General features: G+C 44.8%; 1 protein-coding gene across 1 annotated transcript in view; it reads right to left on the reverse strand.

The window, feature by feature from the left end:
* The window catches only part of LOC144495068 (uncharacterized), a 95,190-nt gene that overhangs the window by 13,703 nt on the left and 55,530 nt on the right, over window positions 1-25,957 (reverse strand). Inside the window, exons 6-11 of the mRNA XM_078214914.1 lie at window positions 25,185-25,364; window positions 23,224-23,352; window positions 16,637-16,770; window positions 8,427-8,481; window positions 3,761-3,911; window positions 277-415 (exon numbers count right to left, since the gene is read on the reverse strand). Of these exons, the coding sequence (XP_078071040.1) occupies window positions 277-415; window positions 3,761-3,911; window positions 8,427-8,481; window positions 16,637-16,770; window positions 23,224-23,352; window positions 25,185-25,364 (788 nt within the window). The remainder of the gene's footprint in view (window positions 1-276; window positions 416-3,760; window positions 3,912-8,426; window positions 8,482-16,636; window positions 16,771-23,223; window positions 23,353-25,184; window positions 25,365-25,957) is intronic.

Consider the following 25,957-nt stretch of genomic DNA (forward strand, 5'->3'; position numbering starts at 1 on the left):
CTACAATGCAGAAGGAGGTCATTCGGCCCATCGAATCCACACCGACCACAATCCCACCCAGGCCCTATCCCCCATGCATTTACCCTAGCTAGTCCCTCCCGACACTAAGGGGAAATTTAGCATGACCACTCCGCCTAACCCACACACCTTTGGACTGTGGGAGGAAGCTATATTTCTCAATGATTTTTGCCAAAATAATTCTCCAGCTGCACCCTGACCTGCTGCTGAGCAGTCTACTCTACACATTCTCAATCCTCTGTATAACTTGCAGATTACCTCAACATCCTGTTCCAAAAGGTCAGCACGGCCCAACACAACATCAGTTACTCCAGCGGGATCCTCGGGAATTGCACACATTTCCTGATTTCCAATTGTTTGTGGAGCATCTGCATTTCCATCTGCCCCAACTTCAGAACTGGAAAACATACATTTCTCTTACATGAGACAGTTAGTGAAACAAGTTGCTCTAACATCTTCATACGTACATTACACAAGTGTTGATATCAAATGAACTAACATTTTCATTAAGCCGCAAGAGGGGACCAAAGCAATGTTGACAACTTGAAATTTCGGACAATACATGTCCCAATCTCATACCCAAGTATGAGGAGGAGTTGAGTATTAAGTATTAAGTTGAGGAGCCAGGAAATGAAAGGGAAAGAAAGAATGCTACATTTAAAAAGAAAGATTTGCTTGATATAGCACTTGTCATTGGACATCTCAAAGCACCTCACAGCTAATGATGCACTTTGTTCGAAGTGTAATCACTATTGCAACATGGAAAATACAACAGCCAATTCTGCACAATGTGATAATGGCCAGATAACATGCTCTTGTTATGTTGATGGAGGGATAAATATTGGTGAGGACCCCAGGGAAACCTCCCCTGCTCTTCTTCAGGATAGTGCCATGTGATCTTTCACATGCACCAGAGCAGCACACGGCCTCAGTTTAACGTCTCATCTCAACGACAGCACCTCCAATGTTCAATGTTCCCTCAGTACCAGACTAGAGTGTCAGCCCTGATTTTTGTGCTCAAGTCCTGGAATGGGACTTGAGCTTTGAGACCCAGAGGCAAGAGTGCTATCAACTGATTATCAATGTTAATATTTTGTTTTCTTTGTAGAAACTGCCTGCTTTACCAAGTGTTTCCAGCATTTTCAGTTTTCAATTTTAAAGTAACCAACATGATCAGAGGAACAGTTCCCAATTACCCCAGCAGCATCTGTTAGAAAAGAGAGTGCTTGTGGAATTCAGCAGATGAACCCATTGTATTCCACAAGCACAATAGCTTCATTGTCCATTGTAATAGGTAAAGAATGATCAATTAGACATAATGGGCTAGAGGTTATCTTAACATATTTCACACATCCACAGAGAAAGCTCAAAGGGTGAAATAAGTGGGGTTCAAACTCTTTAGCTTCCACCTGATTTTCTCTTCTAACTGGTTAATGTTTTCTTTTTCCCCCAAAAACAATTTACAATCTTGAACAAAATCATTTCTGTCAGCACAAATTCAGTACTTAACATTTAGTGAACAAACATCTGATGCCTGAGTTTTTTTTAAAAAAGGTTTCCTCTGCTCAAACTCATGCAGGTCGGAAATTAGAATCATAGAATCCCTACAGTGCAGAAGGAGGCCATCCAACCCATCGAGCCTGCACTGGCAACAGTCCCACCCAGGTCCTATCCCTGTAACCCCATGTATTTACTCTGTTAATCCCCTTGACACAAAGGGGCAATTTAGCATAGCCAATGCACCTAACCCGCACATCTTTGGACTGTGGAAGGAAACCGGAGCACCCGGAGGAAACCCACGCAGACATGGGGAGAACGTGCAAACTCCACACAGACAGAGACCCAGGTAGGGAATCGAACCCAGGTTCCTGGCGCTGTGGGGCAGCAGTGCTAACCACTGTGCCACCGTGCTGCCCTAAAATTAAAATACAATTTTAAATCCATGAGAAACATGTTGGAATTGTACCAAGCAAATCAGTTTTGTTTAGTGGTACATGAGAGAAACTGAGAAAACATCAGACACATTTTCACATATGGTTCTTTTTTAAAAAATTGTTCATGAGATGTGGGTGTTACTGGCTAGGCCAGCATTTATTGCCCATCCCTCTCTGTCCTCAAGAATATAGTGGCAAGCTGCCTTTGTGAACTGCTGCAGCCCATGTGGGGTAGGTACATCCATGGTGCTGTTCGGAAGGGAGTTTTAAGATTTTGATCCAGCGACAGTGAAGGAAGGCTGACATGGTTCCAAATCATGATGGTGTGTGACTTGGTGGGGAACCTGCAGGTGGTCCTACTGGGTGTTAGAGGTCAAGGGTTTGGCAGGTGCTGTTGAATGAGTCTTGGTAAGTTGCTGCAGGGCATCTTGCAAACGATGCATACTGCTGCCACTGTGTGTTGTTGGTGGAGGGAGTGAATGTCGAAGGTGGTGGATGGGTTGCCAATCAAACAGGATGCTTTGTCCTGAATGGTATCAAGCTTTGAGTGTTGTTGGAGCTGCATTTATCCAGGCAAATGAAGAGTATTCCATCAGACTGCTGACTTGTGCCTTGTAGATTGTGGACAGGCTTTGGGGAGTCAGTAGACACATTACTCACCACAGAATTCCCAGCTCCCAACCCGCTCTTGTAACCATAGTATTTATATGGCTGGTTCAGTTCAGTGATAATCCCACCATCCAGGATGTTGATGGTTGGGATTACAGCAATGAAATTGTCATTGAATGTCAAGGGAAGATTGTTAGATTCTCTCTTGTTGAAAATTTGATTTGATTTATTATTGTCACATTAACATACAGTGAAAAGTATTGTTTCTTGCGTGCTATGCAGACAAAACATACCGTTCATAGAGACGGAAACGAGAGAGTGCAGAATGTAGTGTTATAGTCATAGCTAGGGTGTAGAGGAAGATCATTAAAGCATTGTTAGAGAGTTTAAAAGAGTTAGAATGAAGTTTTAGAAGCATAGAACGAGAGTAAAAGATAGAATTAAAAGGTATGCTGGGCACAGCTTGCAAGAAGTCACCTCGCTCCAGCGTGGTTATTGCCTAGCACTTGTGTGGTGAAAATGTTACTTGCCACTCATCAGCCCTTGCCAGAATATTGCCCAGGTCTTGCTGCATTTGGATGTTAAGTGCTTCAGTATCTGAGGAGTCACAAATGGTGCTGAACATTGTGCAGTCATCAATGAACATCCCCACTTCTGACCTTATGATGGAAGGAAGGTCTTTGATAAATTAGCTAAAGGTGGTTGGGGCCTAGGACACTACCCTGAGGAACACCTTTAGCAATGTCCCAGTACTAAGATGACTGACATCCAACAACCATAGCCATGTTCCTTTGTACTAGGCTGTTCCTTGACGCTAGGCTGTTCCTTGATGCTACACTTGATCAAATGCTGCCTTGATGTCAAAGGCATTCACTCTCATGTCATGGGTTCAGCTCTTGTGTCCATGTTTGGACGAAGGCTGTAATGAGGTCAGGAGCTGGGTGTCCTTGGCAGAACCCAAACTGAGCGCAGTGAGTAAGTTATTGCCGAGTAAGCATTGCTTAATAGCACTGTTAATGAGACTTTCCATCAATTTGCTGATGATCGAGAGTAGATCGATGGGGTGGTAATTGGCCGGGTTGGATTTGTCCTGCTTTTTGTGTATAGGACATAGCTGGGCAACTTTCCAAATTGCCGGGGTAAGTGCCAATGTTGTAGCTGTTTAAATTAGTTGTGCTGAGTACAATGGGTGCAATTACCTGTTTAACAGATCCTGAGGCACCGCTGGTACTAATTCCCCCTCTTTATCATTTAAACGCTTTTGTTCGGACTCGAGACGATATTTTCCTGACTTGGAACGCTTGGATTGACTGCTTCTTCCCCGTTTAGCAACAGGTGGTCTTGTTAGCTCTGGAGACATACATTTTATTGGAACATGGGAGGTCATGAGTTAAGCATTTCAAAAACACCAAGATAAAATATAAGCAACAGCCCATAAATGACAAAGATTAATGGTGCACATTAAACAAGGAAATCAATTCAAGGACCATCTTATTTGATTTCAATAATAAATAAAGATTAGCTTTTGTGTGCGCATTGAGACGTGACAGATTAGCACTGGAAAATAGGAAAGCTCTTTTTTCAGGTCAGCTAATCTCTCTCAAGGCTAACTAGACTGCAACCTCAGGGGCAACTTAATGTAGGTTGAATATTTTCCCCATTCCACGATTATGGTTATTCTGAGCAAGACCAGAAGAATCTTATGTTTTGAGACAAATGAGGAGAGATCGGGGGTGAGGGTGGGGTAAAGATATATTTGGAGACATAAGAGATGAAAGGGGTAGAGAGAGAGAAAAGAAGAATGGCTTGATCTAGGATTAGTGTTTAGAAGGTGGGTGTGTTTCGTTGTGTTGTTGGGTCTAGGTGGGGGTTGCCCATTCTCCCACCGCATGTTGCCAATATTTATAATTCCTTAAAACGATTACTCTTTATTTACAGCAAGTAATGACACATTTGGATCTCCACACGAGATTGGAGCTACTCCTCCATCTAGATCTGTCTTTACTTCTTAGTCATGTGATCTGACATCATTATTACCTCAGCATCATGGATGCTTCTGATGTTAACCTCACTCTACGGGTGGTGACAATGGTAGTTTTCAAAAGGAGAGAGTTACTGTGAGAGGAAAGGGAGCCATTAACAACGTCACCTAGCATGGCAGCCAGGAAGATTACAAAAATAGTCTATAAAAGCAACTGAAGGAGCTCATGGGAGGCAAGAGCGGGGAGGAAAGGCAGGGGAAGACAAGAGAGGACTCCACACTGATGACTAAATGAGCTTGGAATGGGTGAGCAAAACATGAGACAAAAACAAACAGTTCAAGCTTAAATATCTAATACATACTAAAATCACTAAATTCACAAAAGTTTCATTTCAAAATGCACACATAGTGGTCCATTTTGGCAGATCAAATGGGATGAAGGATTATAATATCAAGGGTAAGACTCTTAGCAGTGTAGAGGATCAGAAGGACCTTGGGGTCCGGGTCCATAGGATTCCTAAATCGGCCTCGCAGGTAGAGGTGGTGGTTAAGAAGGCGTATGGTGTGCTGGCCTTCATCAATCGAGGGATTGAGTTTAGGAGTCGGGAGATAATGATGCAGCTTTATAAGACCCTTGTCAGACCCCACTTGGAGTACTGTGCTCAGTTCTGGTCACCTCATTACAGGAGGCATGTGGAAATTATTGAAAGGGTGCAGAGAAGATTTACAAGGATGTTGCCTGGATTGCGTGGCATGCCTTATGAGGATAGGTTGAGGGAGCTCGCTCTTTTCTCCTTGGAGAGACGAAGGATGAGAGGTGACCTGATAGAGGTGTATAAGATGTTGAGAGGCATAAATCGGGTGGATTCTCGGAGGCTTTTTCCCAGGGCTGAAATGGCTGCTACGAGAGGACACAGGTTTAAGGTGTTGGGGAGTAGGTACAGAGGAGATGTCAGGGGTAAGTTTTTCACTCAGAGGGTGGTGGGTGAGTAGAATCGGCTGCCGTCAGTGGTGGTGGAGGCAAACTCGATAGGGTCTTTTAAGAGACTTCTGGATGAGTGCATGGAACTTAATAGGATTGAGGGTTATAGGTAAGCCTATATATAAGCCTAGGTAGGTAGGGACATGACCGGTGCAACTAGTGGGCCGAAGGGCCTGTTTGTGCTGTATTTTTTCTATGTTCTATGACCACCAGACCTCTCAAAGTGCTTTACAGGGGCGGCACGGTGGCAAGCACTGCTGTCTCACAGTGCCCAGGTTCAATTCCCGGCTTGGGTCACTGTCTGTACGTTCTCCGTGTGTGCGTGGGTTTCCTCCGGGTGCTCCAGTTTCCTCCCACAGTCCAAAAATGTGCAGGTTAGGTGCATTGGCCATACTAAATTCTCCCTCAGTTTACCCGAACAGGCACCAGAGTGTGGTGACTCGGGGATTTTCACAGAACCTTCATTGCAGTGTGAATGTAAGCCTACTTGTGATAAATAAACTTTGAATTAAGTGTAGATTTTGTTGCCATACAGATACGAACGGCAGCCAATTTGTGCGCAGCAAGCTCCCACAAACAGCAACGTAACAGTGTCCAGATAATCTGTTAGCAATTCATTTAGCCAAACAGGAACAACTCCAAGTAACTTTAATTTATGTCTGGATGAAGTTCATGCAAAGCACATTCTCTTTCCTCCACTCAAACAGGAAGGCAACAGACAGCATAAAAAAACGATTCTCCCTCCCCTCACTATGAACATTCAGTTTGACCCAGAAACAAAAACATTTTTCAATCTTCCCCCAACCCCAACTGAGCACCATCCGGTCCAGGGACTCAAAATAAAATCCAACCTCACCTTCCTCTCATCTGCTTCCTCCTCCTTCCCCACCTGGCTCCAGTGATAGCCCTGCCCTCTATTTCCACTTTGACCCCATCTACAACACTCAAGTCTCAACTCCCACATACAATGCCACAAGACACCAGCTACTAAATTCCTAAATATTCTGACCCTGAGCAATACTAGGGAAATAACTCTATCAATAACAAGCAGTAATTTTGATTTAATACTGTCAATTTATGGATTTTCTGGAAACTAAAATCTTCAAAGCACATTGTGGGCGGCACAGTGGCACGGTGGTTAGCTCTGCTGCCTCACAGCTCCAGGGACCTGGGTTTAATTCCACTGGGTCACTGTCTGTGTGGAGTTTGCAAGTTCTCCCAGTGTCTGTGTGGGTTCCCTCCGGGTGCTCCAGTTTCCTCCCACAGTCCATAGATGTGCAGGTTAGGTTGCTTGGTCATGTCAAATTGCCCCTTGGTATCAGGGGGACGAGCAGGGGAAGTACCTGGGGTTAAGCGGATAGGGTGGGATTGCAGACTTGATGGGCTGAATGGCCTCCTTCAGCACTGTAGGGATTCTATGATTGGCCCTCAGGTTAGATGGATTAGCCATGAGAAAGGTATGGCATTACGGGGATAGAGCCTGCGTTAGATACTCTGTCAGTGCAGACTCAATGGGTTGAATGGCCTCTTCTGTAGGGATTCTATAATTGTGGTTTATGGATTAGAAACACAACCCCAAGATTGCACAGGGGTAGGGAGACACAGAACAAGGTTTCATCCTCTGAGCTCGAGTGTTTTTCTAAACTAGGATGTGTAGGTTGTGGCATCAGGAAGAGCAGGAATCAAAAATACCTTTTCCAAAATAACAATCTTTTTTCTTCAACTGAAGGGTAAACGACTGACTCCAGCAAATCCCTGGCCCAGCAACAGCAGATGGGACCTGGATACCAGCTATTAACAAAGCAAGACTTCATATAGTTTAATCAATCTCCTTTAATTTAAAGTAAAAGCAGAAAGTCCTGGAATTGGGCAGGGAACTCTGCCCGGGACAGGGGGTGAAAGGTTATCAGGGCAGGAATGTGGGGTTGAGATTACAATCAGATCAGCCATGATTTTATTGAATGGCGGAGTAGGCTTGAGGGGCCGAGTGGCCTCCTCCTGCTTCTAATTGGTATATTTGTATGGCACAGACCCGTACGATTTACTCGTCATGGAGAAAGAGATTCAGACTGAAAACCATAGAAAATCAAGTGCCAGTTTTGATACCTTGCCATACAAAACAAAGGAACAGCTAGTCTTTGTGAACATAGACTCTCAGAGAGACCCAGAGAGAGAGAGAGAAAAAGATGCTTCTGGGCAAAGAAGCACAGAAGTTACTGCAGTCAGGGAAGGATATTTGTAAAAGTCAGTTTTCTATTGAGAAAGAAAAAGCCAAAACAGCGATTCTTTGTGAAGCAGAGGAAAATACTGTTGGGTTAATCTCCAAGGAGAACTGCTTTTCTGTTCAAAGAGTTAGGACAGTTGGAGATTTAAGGACCAGAGGGTTGCAGTTAAGGGCCTTGTGGCTAGATGTCAATTCAAGGATACTCAGAAGGTTGAATGAAGGGACTTTCAAAAGACACTGGAAGACTTACCTTAGTGTGACTGGGGAAAGGGAGCCTTATTGAAAAACAGGGAAATGTGTGGGACTTATCTACAAGATTACACATCTGCTGAAAGTGTGGAACACATATCAATGGGTCATTAAGTGTTTTTGGTTGAATTAATTAGTTAATGGGGAAGAACTGTTTCTGAAGTTTGGTTCAGTTATCTGAATATTAGTTATCTATTACATAATCTTTAAGCTTTGATTGAATTTTGTTACAGTAAAAATTTTAAAAAGAAATTCATATACAAGTCTATTGATCTCTACGGGGATCGTAACATATTATATAGCAGAATCTAACTTTAGAAGAAAGTCAAAGAAAGGTAATGGATAGAGATAGACGACATGGTTAGAAACTACATGCGATGCTCAACTGCGGATAGGCAATTTACAAAATGGACTGGCACATCACCTCACCTTCAGAAAGGACTGAAGAGGCACCCGGCAACTCTCGGCGAGCATGTAATTCAGTCTGAAAAAGATAATAATGTTATAGAAACAAAGAACGATACAGCACAGGAACAGGCCCTTTGGCCCTCCAAGCCTGCACCGATCATGTGTTCCTAACTAGACTATCCGTTTGTATCCCTCTATTCCCATTCTGTTCATGTGACTATCTAGATAAGTCTTAAATGATCCCAGCGTGTCCGCCTCAACCACCTTGCCCGGCAGCGCATTCCAGGCCCCCACCACCCTCTGTGTAAAATACGTCCCCCGCATATCTGTATTGAACCTTGCCCCCCCCTTACCTTGAACTTGCGAACCCTTGTGTTTGTCATTTCTGACCTGGGAAAAAGCTTCCCACTGTTCACCCTATCGGCGCCCTTCATAATTTTATAAACTTCTATTAGGTCGCCCCTCAACCTCCGTCTTTCCAGGGAGAACAACCCTAGTTTACTCAATCTCACCTCATAGCTAAGACCCTCCATACCAGGCAACATCCTGGTAAACTTTTTCTGTACTCTTTCCAAAGCCTCCACGTCCTTCTGGTAGTGTGGTGACCAGAACTGGACGCAGTATACCAAATGTGGCCTAACCAACATTCTATATAACTGCAACATCATATGCCAACTTTTATACTCTATGCCCCGTCCAATAAAGGCAAGCATGCCATATGTCTTCTTCACCACCCTCTCCACTTGTGCTGCCACCTTTAAGGATCTGTGGACTTGCACACCCAGGTCCCTCTGTGTGTCTATACTCCTGATGGTTCTGCTATTTATTGTATAGCTCCCCCCTGCATTAGATCTACCAAAATGCATCACTTCGTATTTATCTGGATTAAATTCCATCTGCCATTTCTCCACCCAATTTTCCAGCCTATCTATATCCTGCTGTATTCTCTGACAATGTTCATCACTATCCACAACTCCAGCAATCTTTGTGTCGTCCGCAAACTTACTAATCAGACCAGCTACATCTTCTTCCAAATCATTTATATATATCACAAACAGCAGAGGTCCCAGTACAGAGCCCTGCAGAACACCACTAGTCACAGATCTCCAATCAGAAAAAGACCCCTCCACTGCTACCCTCTGTCTCCTATGGCCAAGCCAGTTCTGTACCCATCTAGCTAGTTCACCTTTGATCCCGTGAGATTTAACCTTTTGCACCAGCCTGCCATGAGGGACCTTGTCAAATGCTTTACTAAAATCCATGTAGACATCATCTACGGCCCTTCCCTCGTCAATCATTTTTGTCACCTCCTCAAAAAACTCAACCAAATTTGTGAGGCATGACCTCCCTCGTACAAAACCATGTTGTCTATCGCTAATGAGACTATTCAGTTCTAAATGTGTATAGATCCTATCTCTAAGAATCTTCTCCAACAATTTCCCTACCACAGACGTCAAGCTCTCAAGAACAATAATTACCCGGGTTATCCTTGCTACCCTTCTTAAATAACGTGACCACATTTGCTATCCTCCAATCCTCTGGGACCACACCTGTGTCCAATGAAGAAACAAAGATTTCTGTTAGAGGCCCAGCAATTTAATCTCTTGTCTCTCTCAGTAATCTAGGACAGATGGCATCTGGCCCTGGGGATTTGTCGACCTTAATGCTTCCTAAAACACCTAACACTTCCTCCCTTGTAATTGCGATTTGTTCTACACATCCCTCTGAGACACTACCAATCAACATGTCCCTCTCCTTTGTGAGTGCAAAGTATTCATTTAGGATCTCACCTATTTCCTTGGGTTCTAAGCATAATTCCCCTCCTTTGTTCTTGAGGGGTCTGACTCTTTCTCTGACAACCCTCTTGTTCCTAACGTATGTATAAAATGCCTTGGGATTCTCCTTAATCCTGTCTGCCAAGGACATTTTGTGACCCCTTTTTGCCCTTCTAATTCCCTGTTTGAGTTATTTTCTACTTTCTCTGTATTCCTCCAGTGCTTCATCTGTTTTTAGCTGCCTGGACCTTATGTATGCCTCTTTTTTCTTTTTGATTAGACCCACAATTTCTCCACGGCTCTCAAATCCTACCTTTCCTGTCCTTTCTTTTTACAGGCACATGCCTGTCCTGCACTCCTATCAACTGCTCCTGAAAAGACTCCCACATGCTAGATGTGGATTTACCCTCGAACAGCCTCTCCCAATCAACAGCCACCAAATCCTGCCTAATCCGGCTGTAGTTAGCCTTCCCCCAATTCAGCACCTTACCCATAGGACAACACTCATCCTTTTCCATGACTATCCGAAAGTTTACCGAATTGTGGTCACTGTTCGCCACATGTTCCCCCACTGAAACTTTGATGACCTGACCGGGCTCATTCCCCAGTACTAGGTCCAGTATAGCCCCCTCTCTAGTTGGACTATCAACATATTGTTCCAAAAAACCTTCCTGGACACATTTTACAATTTCCTCCCCGTCCGGACCCCCAGCACTAAGGAATTTCCAGTCTATATGAGGGAAATTAAAGTCTCCCACTACAACAACCCTATTTTTTCTACACCTGTCCAGCATCTCCTGACATATCCGTTCTTCAACTTCCCGTGGGCTGTTGGGAGGCCTGTAGTATACCCCCAGCATAGTGACTGCGCCCTTCCTGTTTCTGAGCTCTACCCACAGTGTCTCATTACATGATTCTTCCAAATTATCCCCCCTCTGTACCGCTGTAATATGTTCCCTAACCAGTATTGCTACTCCCCCACCTCTTCTAGCCCCTCCTCTGTCTCGCCTGAAACATTTATACCCCAGAATATTCAGCTGCCAGTCCTGTCCTTTTAACCAAGTCTCTGTCACTACAACCACATCCAAATTCCGCGCATGCATTAAGGCTCTAAGCTCGTCTGTCTTGCCCGTTACGCTCCTTGCATTGAAGCAGATGCACTCCAGACCTCCAGGCCCACTGAGTTCATCCTCCCCCAGATTGCTCTTCATCTTAGGCAGCCACGTCTTGGCCCCATGCTCGTCCCCAGTCTCTATGCTTGCTGACCTATTGTTCTGATTCCCACCCCCCTGCCACATTAGTTTAAACCCACCCGAACCGTACTAGCAAACCTCCCAGCCAGGATATTGGTGCCCCTCCAGTTCAGGTGTAACCCATCCTTCTTGTACAGGTCTCATCCTCCCTGGAAGACTTCCCAGTTATAACATCAACCTCATCCATAGACGGATCATTCTCAATATTTCAGCTTTTCTATTTTCTGTTCTATCTCACTAAAAACAGAAAAATAACATCTTTCAATCATCATAATAGCTTTGGAAAGAGAGCAACTTTCTATCCCTGCTGGGCCAGATTCTTAGCTCTTTGGACTCCAGTAAAATTTCTAGCCAGATGGATTGCCTCCCATTACCCTGATTTGATTTATTATTGTCACATGTATTAGTATACAGTGAAAAATATTGTTTCTTGCGCACTATACAGACAAAACATACCGTTCATAGAGAAGGAAATGAGAGAGTGCAGCATGTAGTGTTACAGTCATAGCTAGGGTGTAGGGAAAGATCAACTTAATGCAAGGTAAGTCCATTCAAAAGTCTGACAGCAGCAGGGAAGAAGCTGTACTTGAGTCGGTTGGTACGTGACCTCAGACTTTTGTATCTTTTTCCCGATGGAAGAGAGAATGTCCGGAGTGCGTGGGGTCCTTAATTATGCTGGCTGCTTTGCCGAGGCAGTGGGAAGTGCAGACAGAGTCAATGGATGGGAGGCTGGTTTGCGCGATGAATTGGGCTACATTCACGACCTTTTATAGTTACTTGTGGTCTTGGGCAGAGCAGGAGCCATACCAAGCTGTGATACAACCAGAAAGAATGCTTTCTATGGTGCATCTGTAAAAGTTGGTGAGAGTCGTAGCTGACATGCCAAATTTCCTTAATCTTCTGAGAAAGTAGAGGCGTTGGTAGGCTTTCTTAACTATAGTGTCGGCATGGGGGGACCAGGACAGGTTGTTGGTGATCTGGACACCTAAAAACTTGAAGCTTTCGACCCATTCTATTTTGTCCCCGTTGATGTAGACAGGGGCATGTTCTCCTTTATGCTTCCTGAAGTCAATGACAATCTCCTTAGTTTTGTTGACAGTGAGGGAGAGATTATTGTTGCTGCACCAGTTCACCAGATTCTCTATCTCATTCCTGTACTTTGTCTCGTCATTGTTTGAGATCTGACCCACTATGGTGGTGTCATCAGCAAACTTGAAAATCAAATTGGAGGGGAATTTGGCTTCACATTCATGATGTATAAGGAGTATAGTAGGGGCTGAGAACACAGCCTTGTGGGGCACCAGTGTTGAGGATGATTATGGAGGTGGTGTTGTTGCCTATCCTTACAGATTGTGGTCTGTGAGTTAGGAAGTTCAGGATCCAGTCGCACAGGGAGGTGCCGTGGCCCAGGCCAGAGTTTGGAGATGAGTTTCATGGGAATAATCGTGTTGAAGGCTGAGCTAGTCAATAAATAGGAGTCTGACATAGGTGCCATAGAGGTTTACAGCATGGAAACAGGCCCTTCGGCCCAACTTGTCCATGCTGCCCTTTTTTTAAAAAAAAACCCTAAGCTAATCCCAATTGCCCGCATTTGGCCCACATCCCTCTATACCCATTTTATCCATGTAACTATCTAAATGCTTTTTATAAGACAAAATTGTAGCTGCCTCTACTACTACCTCTGGCAGCTTGTTCCAGACACTCACCACCCTCTATGTGAGAAAATTGCCCCTCTGGACACTTTTGTATCTCTCCCTTCTCACCTTAAACCTATGCCCTCTAGTTTTAGACTCCCCTACCTTTGGGAAAAGATATTGACTATCTATCTTATCTATGCCCCTCATTATTTTATAGACCTCTATAAGATCATCCTCAGCCTCCTACGCTCCAGAGAAAAAAGTCCCAGTCTATTCAGCCTCTCCTTATAACTCAAACCATCAAATCCCGGGAGCATCCTAGTAAATCTTTTCTGCACTCTTTCTCGTTTAATAATATCTTTTCTATAATAGGGTGACCAGAACTGTACACAGTATTCCAAGTGTGGCCTTACCAATGTCTTGTACAACTTCAACAAGACGTCCCAACTCCTGTATTCAATGTTCTGACCGATGAAACCAAGCATACCGAATGCCTTCTTCACCACTCTGTCCACCTGTGACTCCACTTTCAAGGAACTATGAACATGTACCCCGAGGTTTCTTTGTTCTGTAACTCTCCCCAACGCCCTACCATTAACTGTCCTTGTTATCTAGGTGTTCCAGGGTTGAGTGCAGGCCCAAAGAGATGGTGTCTGATGTTGTGGCGGTAGGTAAACTGTAGTGGATCCAGGTAGTCCGGGAGGCTGGAATCGATTTATGCCATGACTAGTCTTTCGAAGCACTTCATAAATGATGGATGTCAGAGCCACCGGCCGATAGTAATTGAGGCACGCTGCTTGGATTTTCTTAGGTACCAGGATGATGGTCGTCTTCTTGAAGCAGATAGGGACCTCAGATTGTTGTAAAGAAAGGTTGAAGAGGTCTGTGAATATCCCCACCAGCTGATCCGCACAGGATCTGAGTGCTCGTCTGGGTACCCCATGTGATCCAAGCACAGCCCCATCCCACACAGTCTCTTCAAACACATTCATAGTCCACCTTGAAGATTTGTTTATGTTTACCTTATCCAAAATAAAGTTCTCTCATCATCCCAAATACCATCCATGCTATCAAATCTTCTGTTAATGTTTCGCCTAATCCACCACAGCTGGTTTGTTTTCTATTAATCAGAGTACACGGCTGATTTTGTTGCAGATATACCACATGTCTGGAACGATGTTCTTGGATGCCCTGGTGAATCATTTGTCTTTGACTTAGAACCCTTCAAAAGACACATCAAACATGCTCCAAAGCTATCCCCATAACTAACCAGCGTTCTTTCTGGTTGCATCACAGCTTGGTATGGCTCCTGCTCCGCCCAAGACTGCAAGAAACTACAAAGAGTCTTGAATGAAGCCCAGTCCATCACGCAAACCAGCCTCACATACATTAACTGTCTACACTTCCCGCTGCCTCGGAAAAGCAGCCAGCATAATTAAGGACCCCACGAACCCCGGACATACTCTCTTCCATCTTCTTCCTTCGGGAAAAGGATACAAAGTCTGAGGTCATCTACCAACCAATTCAAGAACAGCTTCTTCCCTGCTGCCATCAGACTTTTGAATGGACTTACCTCGTACTAAGTTAATCTTTCTCTACACCCCAGCTATGACTGTAACACTACATTCTGCACTCTCTCCTTTCCTTTTCTATGAATGGTATGCTTTGTCTGTATAGCAGCAAGAAACAATACTTTTCACTGTATACTAATATATGTGACAATAATAAATCAAATCAAAAAGCCTTCTTATTCTCAGTTGATAAGCAATCCAGTAACTCAATCCCCCCCCCCCCCCCCCCCCCCTCTCCATTTATTAATTTACTTCAGCGTGCATACCCTGTATGTTTTCAACTCTACTCTCCAATCACCCAGATCTTGATCTCCCCTCGGCTCTTCAATAGGGCAATAAAAATACTGTTTCCCTCACTTCAAAAGACAATTCTTTCATGCCTCTGATAAGTTCCCATTGTTGATCTCTGAAGGCCCTACCCCTTCATCTAGCAAAAGGTTACATCTCCTCGGATCTCAAATGGAATTCTCACATTTCCTCCACTGTTAAAGCCAACTCCAAGAAGTTCCATTTCTCTTTGCTGCCCAATACCTCTTTTCCCAATAACACTCAACTCTGCTGAGGACTCAGTCAGTCTCCAGTCTTGAATGTTGTTCTCACAGCGAGCAAACTCTTCCAACATCTTTTGCACTCCTGATCAGGACATTCAAATATGTAGAATACACAACTCATCACTCTCCTCTAATCCACCGTCTTTCTTGCTATAGTATTATGGTCAGAATTCCTCTGAACTTTCCTCTCCTGATCCCCCCGAGCTACAAGTGATTCTACACAATCATCCTTCTCTCCACCTCAAGTGACAAACATACATTTATTATATACAGCTTCAGGTCATCTCAGAGGGCTACTGCCAATTGTGTTCTTTTGAGAAGTGTAGTCACTGTCGTAATTAGGTGATCGCAGTGGCCTAGGAACAGCAGGGTTCAGCAAACAGTTAAATGACCAATGAATGGATTTAACTGATGTTGGGACACCAGTTTCATCTCCCTCCTCTGTTTTGGAATCTTTTAACATCCACCCAAAGAAACTAATTGAGGTCTCAATTTATCTCATCCAAAAGTCAGCACCTCTGATAATTGGCATAGACATTCAGTCTCACTCAAACAAAAACAGAAAATGCTGGAAAACCTCAGCAGGTCTAACAGCATCTGTGGAAAGAGAATAGAGCTAATGAGTTTGGATAACCCTTCGTCAGAGCCCTCACACTGCTCATTTGTGGGACCAGACAGCATCAGTTTACTGTACAATCATGGGGCCCTTAGAGATTAACTTAAACCTATCCTCACCCAAAATCCATATCCTCACACTTTCCAATGAGGACTACAGGATAGGAATCAGGAGTTTGATTCATTTTGGCTGAAATTCACCCCCTCGACTACAGGTTTGAGAATAAGTTTAATGCGTAACTGTGCTAACTGAGTTACCCAATGTGCAACAAAATCCTCTAGCTTTAAATTTGCTGGAAAAAACACAGCTGGTCCATTTCAGATGAAGGCCACCAATTGTATATTTGCAGAATTTTCTGCCTTTATTTTGCGTGTACATTGTTCTACTTCAAAATATGAACTACTGAACACTTTCTTTCCCCCCCCTTAGGTGAGTTGGTTGAGTGGTTTGAATTTGCATGTTCATTTAAACAAATGCAACTTGTATAATTTTTCAAAATTATACTTCTCAAAGTAGAAATAGGGGAATTCTGATGAAAATGAAAAAAAGGTTTCCTCAGGAGAATTATACTGCAACAGGAACAAAAATTCAAGTTTAATCCTCTCAATAAATAGGAGTCAGTAGTGCACTGCTCATCATCACCATTCATGAAACAATCTTAAGGAATTCCTGAACAAGTCAACAAGATTCACTTTGAAGATACTAAGGACTGACTTGCTCTCTACAAAATAATCTCCATTTCCTTGGTTCCCATCATTCTAGACTCTCTCAAACCCACCCTATGCCAGCCATTCTGTATGAAGAGAAACTCAGCAGGATGGGACCTACAGACAGCTCCGAAGCATTTGGTTTCTTCTCCACTTTGTTAAACGGTTGCTTTCCAGTTTCACACTCTGTTAAGCCTAGGGATGAAGATTCTCCTCTTAGTGTTTCATGTTCATCAGCATGCGAGACATCCATACCTTGAGGACAACACAAATGACCAGATTGTCAAGATATTCCACAGAAAACTAGCAAAACACTTTTTCTATACCATGGGAAAGAGAACAGGAACATTTATAGAATCCTACAGTGCAGAAGAGGCCCTTTGGCCCATCGAGTCTGCACTGACATGACAGAAACACCTGACCTTCCAGCTAATCACACTTACCAGCACTTGACTCATAGCCTTGAATGTTGTTACATGCCAAGTGCTCATCCAGGTACTTTTTAAAAGGACGTGAGGAAACTTGCCTCTACCACTCTCTTAGACCACTCATTCCAGACCTTCACCATCCTCTGGGTAAAAAGGTTTTTCCTTACATCCCCCTAAACCTCCTGCCCCTCACCTTGAATCTGTGTTCCCTCATGACTGTCACCTCATTGTCCTGAGGTTGCCGAATTGTGCTCCCAATGGTGCACTGATTACCCTGATTCAGCATACCGATTTATGATATTTCCAATTGTGCAGGCCTTTAAAAGCAAATGGTTTGAAACTCAGGAGCAGTATGAATGAGGCACGCTTACTCCCCATGCCTGATGCACTTATTTATTCTTGTGTCACACACAACTCCAATACTTAAGTATTTTGGGGGACGGGGGAGTGGGGGGGGGGGCGCAACCCCTGCCCTTGCCTCCGAACCCCATCCCTTATGACTCCCACCCCCCGACTGCATCCTGCTCTCATTAATTTGTGCCGTCGAGACCCTCGCTGATCCAGGGTCTCAGTTGGGTACATTTCCGGCCATTGCATTGCCACCACTCCTTGAGTGGCATGGCCTGTAATGAAGAGTTGCTGACCTCTGATTGGCTGACAACTCTCAAGAGGGCAGGACTGTTGCCCTGGGGTTCTTGGTTGCCAGAAAGGCCCGCCACTTGGGCTCTCATTGGCTCTTCATCCAGCAGGCACGATTCCTGTTGACTGGATTAAATTCCACCCATGGTTTGTACACTTGATCTGCAATGCACACATCTCAAGTCTATTTATTTATTATTGTCACAAATAGGCTTATATGAACACTGCAATGAAGTTGCTGCGAAAATCTCCTAGTCACCACACTCCGGCGCCTGTTCGGGTACACTGAGGGAGAATTTAGCATGGCCAGTGCACCTAACCAGCACATCTTTCGGACTGTGGGAGGAAACTGGAACACCCTGAGGAAAGCCACACAGACACGGGGATAATGTGCAGACTCTGCACAAACAGTGACTCAAGCTGGGAATTGAACCCGGGTCCCTGGCGCTGTGAGGCAGCAGTGCTAACCACTGTGCCCACCTGATGGGAATCAAGTACAGCACAAGTTGCGGAAATCATCCATTCACATGAAATTCCCAATATGTATGGATTTAGAACAGTACAGCACAGAACAGGCCCTTCGGCCCACGATGTTGTGCCAAGCTTTATCTGAAACCAAGATCAAGCTATCCCACTCCCTATCATCCTGGTGTGCTCCATGTGCCTATCCAATAACCGCTTAAATGTTCCTAAAGTGTCTGACTCCACTATCACTGCAGGCAGTCCATTCCACACCCCAACCACTCTCTGCGTAAAGAACCTACCTCTGATATCCTTCCTATATCTCCCACCATGAACCCTATAGTTATGCCCCCTTGTAATAGCTCCATCCACCCGAGGAAATAGTCTTTGAACGTTCACTCTATCTATCCCCTTCATCATTTTATAGACCTCCATTAAGTCTCCCCTCAGCCTCCTCCGCTCCAGAGAGAACAGCCCTAGCTCTCTCAACCTTTCCTCATAAGACCTACCCTCCAAACCAGGCAGCATCCTGGTAAATCTCCCCTGCACTCTTTCCAGCGCTTCCACATCCTTCTTATAGTGAGGTGACCAGAACTGCACGCAATATTCCAAATGTGGTCTCACCAAGGTCCTGTACAGTTGCAGCATAACCCCACGCCTCTTAAACTCCAACCCCCTGTTAATAAAAGCTAACACACTATAGGCCTTCTTCACAGCTCTATCCACTTGAGTGGCAACCTTTAGAGATCTGTGGATATGGACCCCAAGATCTCTCTGTTCCTCCACAGTCTTCAGAACCCTACCTTTGACCCTGTAATCCACATTTAAATTAGTCCTACCAAAATGAATCACCTCACATTTATCAGGGTTAAACTCCATTTGCCATTTTTCAGCCCAGCTTTGCATCCTATCTATGTCTCTTTGCAGCCTACAACAGCCCTCCACCTCATCCACTACTCCACCAATCTTGGTGTCATCAGCAAATTTACTGATCCACCCTTCAGCCCCCTCCTCTAAGTCATTAATAAAAATCACAAAGAGCAGAGGACCAAGCACTGATCCCTGTGGCACTCCGCTGGCAACCTGCCTCCAATCCGAAAATTTTCCATCCACCACCACCCTCTGTCTTTGATCAGACATGATGTGGAGATGCCGGCGTTGGACTGGGGTAAACACAGTAAGAAGTTTAACAACACCAGGTTAAAGTCCAACAGGTTTATTTGGTAGCAAAAGCCACACAAGCTTTCGAAGCTCTAAGCCCCTTCTTCAGGTGAGTGGGAATTCTGTTCACAAACAGAGCTTATAAAGACACAGACTCAATTTACATGAATAATGGTTGGAATGCGAATACTTACAACTAATCAAGTCTTTAAGAAACAAAACAATGTGAGTGGAGAGAGCATCAAGACAGGCTAAAAAGATGTGTATTGTCTCCAGACAAGACAGCCAGTGAAACTCTGCAGGTCCACGCAACTGTGGGAGTTACAAATAGTGTGACATGAACCCAATATCCCGGTTGAGGCCGTCCTCGTGTGTGCGGAACTTGGCTATCAGTTTCTGCTCAGCGACTCTGCGCTGTCGTGTGTCACGAAGGCCGCCTTGGAGAACGCTTACCCGAATATCAGAGGCCGAATGCCCGTGACCGCTGAAGTGCTCCCCAAACAGGAAGAGAACAGTCTTGCCTGGTGATTGTCGAGCGGTGTTCATTCATCCGTTGTCGCAGCGTCTGCATAGTTTCCCCAATGTACCATGCCTCGGGACATCCTTTCTTGCAGCGTATCAGGTAGACAACGTTGGCCGAGTTGCAAGAGTATGTACCGTGTACCTGGTGGATGGTGTTCTCACGTGAGATGATGGCATCTGTGTCGATGATCCGGCACGTCTTGCAGAGGTTGCTGTGGCAGGGTTGTGTGGTGTCTTGGTCACTGTTCTCCTGAAGGCTGGGTAGTTTGCTGCGGACAATGGTCTGTTTGAGGTTGTGCGGTTGTTTGAAGGCAAGAAGTGGGGGTGTGGGGATGGCCTTGGCGAGATGTTCGTCTTCATCAATGACATGTTGAAGGCTCCGGAGGAGATGCCGTAGCTTCTCCGCTCCGGGGAAGTACTGGACAACGAAGGGTACTCTGTCCACTGTGTCCCGTGTTTGTCTTCTGAGGAGGTCGGTGCGGTTTTTCGCTGTGGCGCGTTGGAACTGTTGATCAATGAGTCTAGCGCCATATCCTGTTCTTATGAGGGCATCTTTCAGCGTCTGGAGGTCACTGTTGCGATCCTCCTCATCCAAGCAGATCCTGTGTATACGGAGGGCTTGTCCGTAGGGGATGGCTTCTTTAACGTGTTTAGGGTGGAAGCTGGAGAAGTGGAGCATCGTGAGGTTATCCGTGGACTTGCGGTACAGTGAGGTGCTGAGGTGACCGTCCTTAATGGAGATGCGCGTGTCCCATCCCTAAGGACCTGCAGAGTTTCACTGGCTGTCTTGTCTGGAGACAATACACATCTTTTTAGCCTGTCGTGATGCTCTCTCCACTCACATTGTTTTGTTTCTTAAAGACTTGATTAGTTGTAAGTATTCGCATTCCAACCATTATTCATGTAAATTGAGTCTGTGTCTTTATAAGCTCTGTTTGTGAACAGAATTCCCACTCACCTGAAGAAGGGGCTTAGAGCTTCGAAAGCTTGTGTGGCTTTTGCTACCAAATAAACCTGTTGGACTTTAACGTGGTGTTGTTAAACTTCTTACTTTGATCAGACAGCCAGTTACCTATCCAATCGGCCAACTTTCCCTCAATCCCACACCTCCTCACTTTCATCATAAGCCGACCATGGGGGACCTTATCAAACGCCTTACTAAAATCCATGTATATGACATCAACTGCCCTACCTTCATCAACACACTTAGTTACCTCCTCAAAAAATTCAATCAAATTTGTGAGGCACGACTTGCCCTTCACGAATCCGTGCTGACTATCCCGGATTAATCCGCATCTTTCTAAATGGTCGTAAATCCCATCCCTAAGGACCTTTTCCATCAATTTACCAACCACCGAAGTAAGACTAACAAGTCTATAATTACCAGGGTCATTTCTATTCCCTTTCTTAAACAGAGGAACAACATTCGCCACTCTCCAGTCCTCTGGCACCATCCCCGTGGACAGTGAGAACCCAAAGATCAAAGCCAATGGCTCTGCAATCTCATCCCTTGCCTCCCAAAGAATCCTAGGATACATTTCATCAGGCCCAGGGGACTTATCAACCTTCAGTTTATTCAAAACTGCCAGTACATCCTCCCTCCGAACATCTATTTCCTCCAGCCTATTAGCCTGTAACACCCTCTCTTCCTCAAAAACATGGCCCCTCTCCTTGGTGAACACTGAAGAAAAGTATTCATTCATCACCTCGCCTATCTCTACCGACTCCATACACAAGTTCACACTACTGTCCTTGACCAGCCCTAACCTCACCCTGGTCATTCTTTTATTCCTAACATAAGAGTAAAAAGCCTTGGGGTTTTCCTTGATCCGACCCGCCAAGGACTTCTCATGTCCCCTCCTAGCTCTCCTAAGCCCCTTTTTCAGCTCATTCTTTGCTAACTTGTAACCCTCAATCGAGCCATCTGAACCTTGTTTCCTCATCCCTACATAAGCTTCCCTCTTCCTTTTCACAAGACGTTCCACCTCTTTCGTGAACCATGGTTCCCTCACTCGGCCATTTCCTCCCTGCCTGACAGGGACATACCTATCAAGGACACCCAGTATTTGTTCCTTGAAAAAGTTCCACTTTTCATGAGTGCCTTTCCCTGACAGTTTCTGTTCCCATCTTATGCCCCCTAATTCTTGCCTAATCGCATCATAATTACCTCTCCTCCAATTGTAAACCTTGCCCTGCCGTACGGCCCTATCCCTCTCCATTGCAATAACAAAAGACACCTATTTGTGGTCACTATCTCCAAAGTGCTCTCCCACAACCAAATCTAACACTTGGCCCGGTTCATTTCCCAGTACCAAATCCAATGTGGCCTCACCTCTTGTCGGCCTATCCACATATTGTGTCAGGAAACCCTCCTGCACATACTGCACAAAAACTGCCCCATCCAAACTATTTGACCTACAAAGGTTCCAATCAATATTTGGAAAGTTAAAGTCCCCCATGACAACTACCCTGTGACCCCCACACATATCCATAATTTGCTTAGCAATTTCTTCCTCCACATCTCTATTACTATTTGGGGGCCTATAGTAAACTCCTAACAACGTGACCGCTCCTTTCCTATTTCTAACTTCAGCCCATATTACCTCAGTGTGCAGATCCCCCTCGAAGTGCCTTTCCGCAGCCGTTAAACTATCCTTGATTAACAATGCTACTCCTCCACCTCGTTTACCAGCTTCCCTACACTTACTGAAACATCTATACCCCGGAACGTCCAACAATCATTCCTGTCCTTGTTCTACCCACGTCTCCGTAATGGCCACAACATCGTAGTCCCAAGTACCAATCCACGCCCCAAGTTCATCTACCTTGTTCCGGATGCTCCTTGCATTGAAGTAGACACACTTCAACCCACCTTCCTGTCTACTGGTACCCACCCTTGACCTTGATACCTTCCCCAATACCTCACCACCCTCAACACTGACTTCCGGACTACAACTCCTTTTCCCACTCCCCTGACAAATGAGTTTAAACCCCCCTGAAGAGCCGTATCAAATTTCCCTCCCAGGATATTGGTGCCCCTCTGGTTCAGGTGCACCCCGTCCTGTTTGTACAGGTCCCACCTTCCCCAGAATGTGTTCCAATTATCCACGTATCTGAAACCCTCCCTCCTACACCATCCCTGCAACCACATGTTTAACTGCACTCTCTCCCTGTTCCTCAACTCGCTATCACGTGGCACCGGTAACGTACCAGAGATGATCACATGTTTTGTCTTGGCTCTCAGCTTCCAGCCCAGCTCCCGAAATTCCTGTTTTAAATCCCCGTCCTTTCTCTTACCTATGTCGTTGGTACCAATGTGTACCACGACTTGTGACTGTTTCCCCTCCCCCTTAAGAAAACAAAATGGCAAATATATTTAGCTTTAACATGGGGAGAATGGGAATGAGAGATAACAATCGTAGGCTTCAGATTGGTGGTAGAGATCAGATCAGGAGGCCAAGACTCTGGCAGTTTGAGTTGAAGTTTGCTGCATTACCTTTTGCAGGGGAGGTCTGTGTCAGTAGTCTGTCTGCAACACAAACTCGCTGGAACGGGTGTCCAACACCTTCAACCTCCCAGAGAAGGCTGTGGTCATCAGGATAATTGTTCAAATACTTCCTGCAAACTGAAGAAATGAAGGAGCTGAGTATAATGAGGTAAAGGGTGCTGTAACAGCAACTGAACTGCTTCAATTATTAAACCAATACCATTGTAATTGCCCGTAAAACACTCTGCTTCTCTCTCCTCCTTTAACACCTTCAACATTCCTTGCAACATTCTACTATTTTTAAAGGTGCTAAATAATTTATTAATGCACACATGAACATTGCTGGCTAGGCCAGCATTTATTGCCCACCCCCGATTGCTTTTAATAAGGTGGTGAGCCGCCTACTTGAACTGCTACAGTCTGTGGAGTACAAGTGCAGCACAGCGCTGTTGGGAGTGAGTTCCAGGATTATGATGCACCAACAGCGAAGGAATGGCAATATAGGTACATTTCAGGATGGTGTGCTCCTTGAAGGAGAACTTGCAGGTGGTGGCATTCCCTTCAGTCTACTGCCCTCGTTTTGCCAGGTGGTAGAAGTTGCTGGTTTGGAAGATTTTGTCGAAGGAGCATTGACAAATTGCTGCAGTGCATCTTGTATATGGCACTCACTGCTGCCACTATGCCCTGGGGGTGGAGGAAGTGAATGTTTAAGGTGGTGGATGTGGTGCCAATCAAGTGGATGGCATTGAGCTTCTTGAGTGTTGCATTCATCCAAACAGATGGGGAAATCTCATCACACTCCTGACTTGTGCCTTGTACATGGGGGCAGACAGGCTTTGGGGAAATCAGAAAAGGAGTTACTTGCTGCTTAATTCCCAGTCTCTGACCTGTTCTTTTTAGCCACAGCATCTATAGAAGCTGGTCCACTCAAGCTTCTCATAGAACCCCTACAGCACAGAAGGAGGCTATTCAGCCCATCGAGTCTGCACTGACCACAAACCCACCCAGGCCCTATCCTCAAAACCCCACGTATTTACCCTACTAGTCCCCCTGACACTAAGGGGCAATTTAGCATGGCCAATCCACCTAACCCGTACACCTTTGGACTGTGGGAGGAAACCGGAGGGAACCCACAAAGACAAGAAGAGAATGTGCAAACTCCACACAGACAGAGATCCAAGCCGAGAATCGAACCCAGGCCCTTGGCACTGTGAGGCAGCTATGCTAACCACTGTGCCGCCGTGCTGCCATTGTCCATTGATATTCTGGTCCATTGTAGTCCCCAGAATATCGATGATGAAAGATTCAGCAATAATAATGATGTTGAAAAGCAATGGGAGATGGTTAGATTCTCTCTTGCTGAGATGGTCATTACCTGGCGCTTGTGTGGTATGAATATTACTTGCCACTTATCAACCCAAGACTGAATGTTGTCCAAGTCTTGAGGCACATGGGCACGGGCTGCATCATTTGTTGAGGACTCTTGATTGGTACTGAACATTGTGCTGTCAGTGAACAACCCTACTTCTGACCTTGGAGGGAAGGTTATTGATGAAACAACTGAAGATGTCTGGGTCCAGGACACTCCCCTGCATCAGGTTATTGTTGTGATAATATGCATTCCTGAAACCTCATGCAACACCAGCAGTAACTGAAAAAGATGCTGATAGAATAGAAATGCTCTGGATAAACTTGATTGATGATCAAGCCAAGGGGATTTACTTCACAACACTGACGTTCGGGACGTGAGGTTTTGAGTGTTCCTGCAGGGGTTTTTGGTATATTTTAGTGAACTAACTAATCATTATTATTTTAATGATCATAAATCGCAGATTTTCTGCAGTAAATTCCATTTTACTAGAACTTCCACCAGTTAATTTTTTTCTAAGCTTCAACATGTTCCAACAATTCTACTGTATCGATTTGTCAAGAAAACCCCTTTTTACAAAGCAAAATCAATTTCACTTTACCTCCATACATAGAGGGCGAGAGTGGGTATTTCAAACCCAGTGCATCCTCTGTGAAACAGTCAACAAAATCCTCCAGAATCTGCAGACCGTATCCCTTCCCACGATGCTTCTTCCTCACAAAGATAGTGTCCAGTATTGGCAGCTGGTAGCACTGAGTCAGGAAGGTGTCGCATTTGCTTCCTACAAAGTCAATATTAAAAACATTACCATCATGGTGGCTGTAAAACAACTGTGGAAAACTTGGCACATAAATGTACTGAATTGGGGTACAGACCAAGGAATAAAAATGGTGCTTTCTCTGTGTTGTGGGCTCATGATTCATAATCAGCATCACTATCCCCAATTAGGGAAGAACAAGGCCAAGACTTTCATCGAGAGCCCAGATCCATAAAGGGATTATGTGAGCGGGACATTGTTTACATTGCTGGAGAGAACTGGCAACTTGATTGACACCTTTATGTGCTTATAGTAAGTATTTTTCTGTGATTTATTTTGTCAATGCCTCAATATATTTAAGCGGTGTCAATTAAAGCTCGTGTTATTGAAACTTTAATGGTTTACTTGATTGGCATTTTATATAGAATGGTAGAAACGCCAGAGATTTCTTTTTAAAATTGTGAATGGTGCCTTTTCCCCCCCAAGTGGTTTCAAACATGGCATTGTTACTATAGGGTTCATTGGCTCTGTCCATAATGTGTACTGGGTGTATGGGCATTGGAAGACCATGAGTTGGCATGGGGACTGCAAGAGGCCACTAGGGATGGACAGAGACG

The sequence above is a fragment of the Mustelus asterias genome, chromosome 6 (assembly GCF_964213995.1).
Source record: "Mustelus asterias chromosome 6, sMusAst1.hap1.1, whole genome shotgun sequence".
In the NCBI taxonomy this organism is placed as follows: domain Eukaryota; kingdom Metazoa; phylum Chordata; class Chondrichthyes; order Carcharhiniformes; family Triakidae; genus Mustelus; species Mustelus asterias.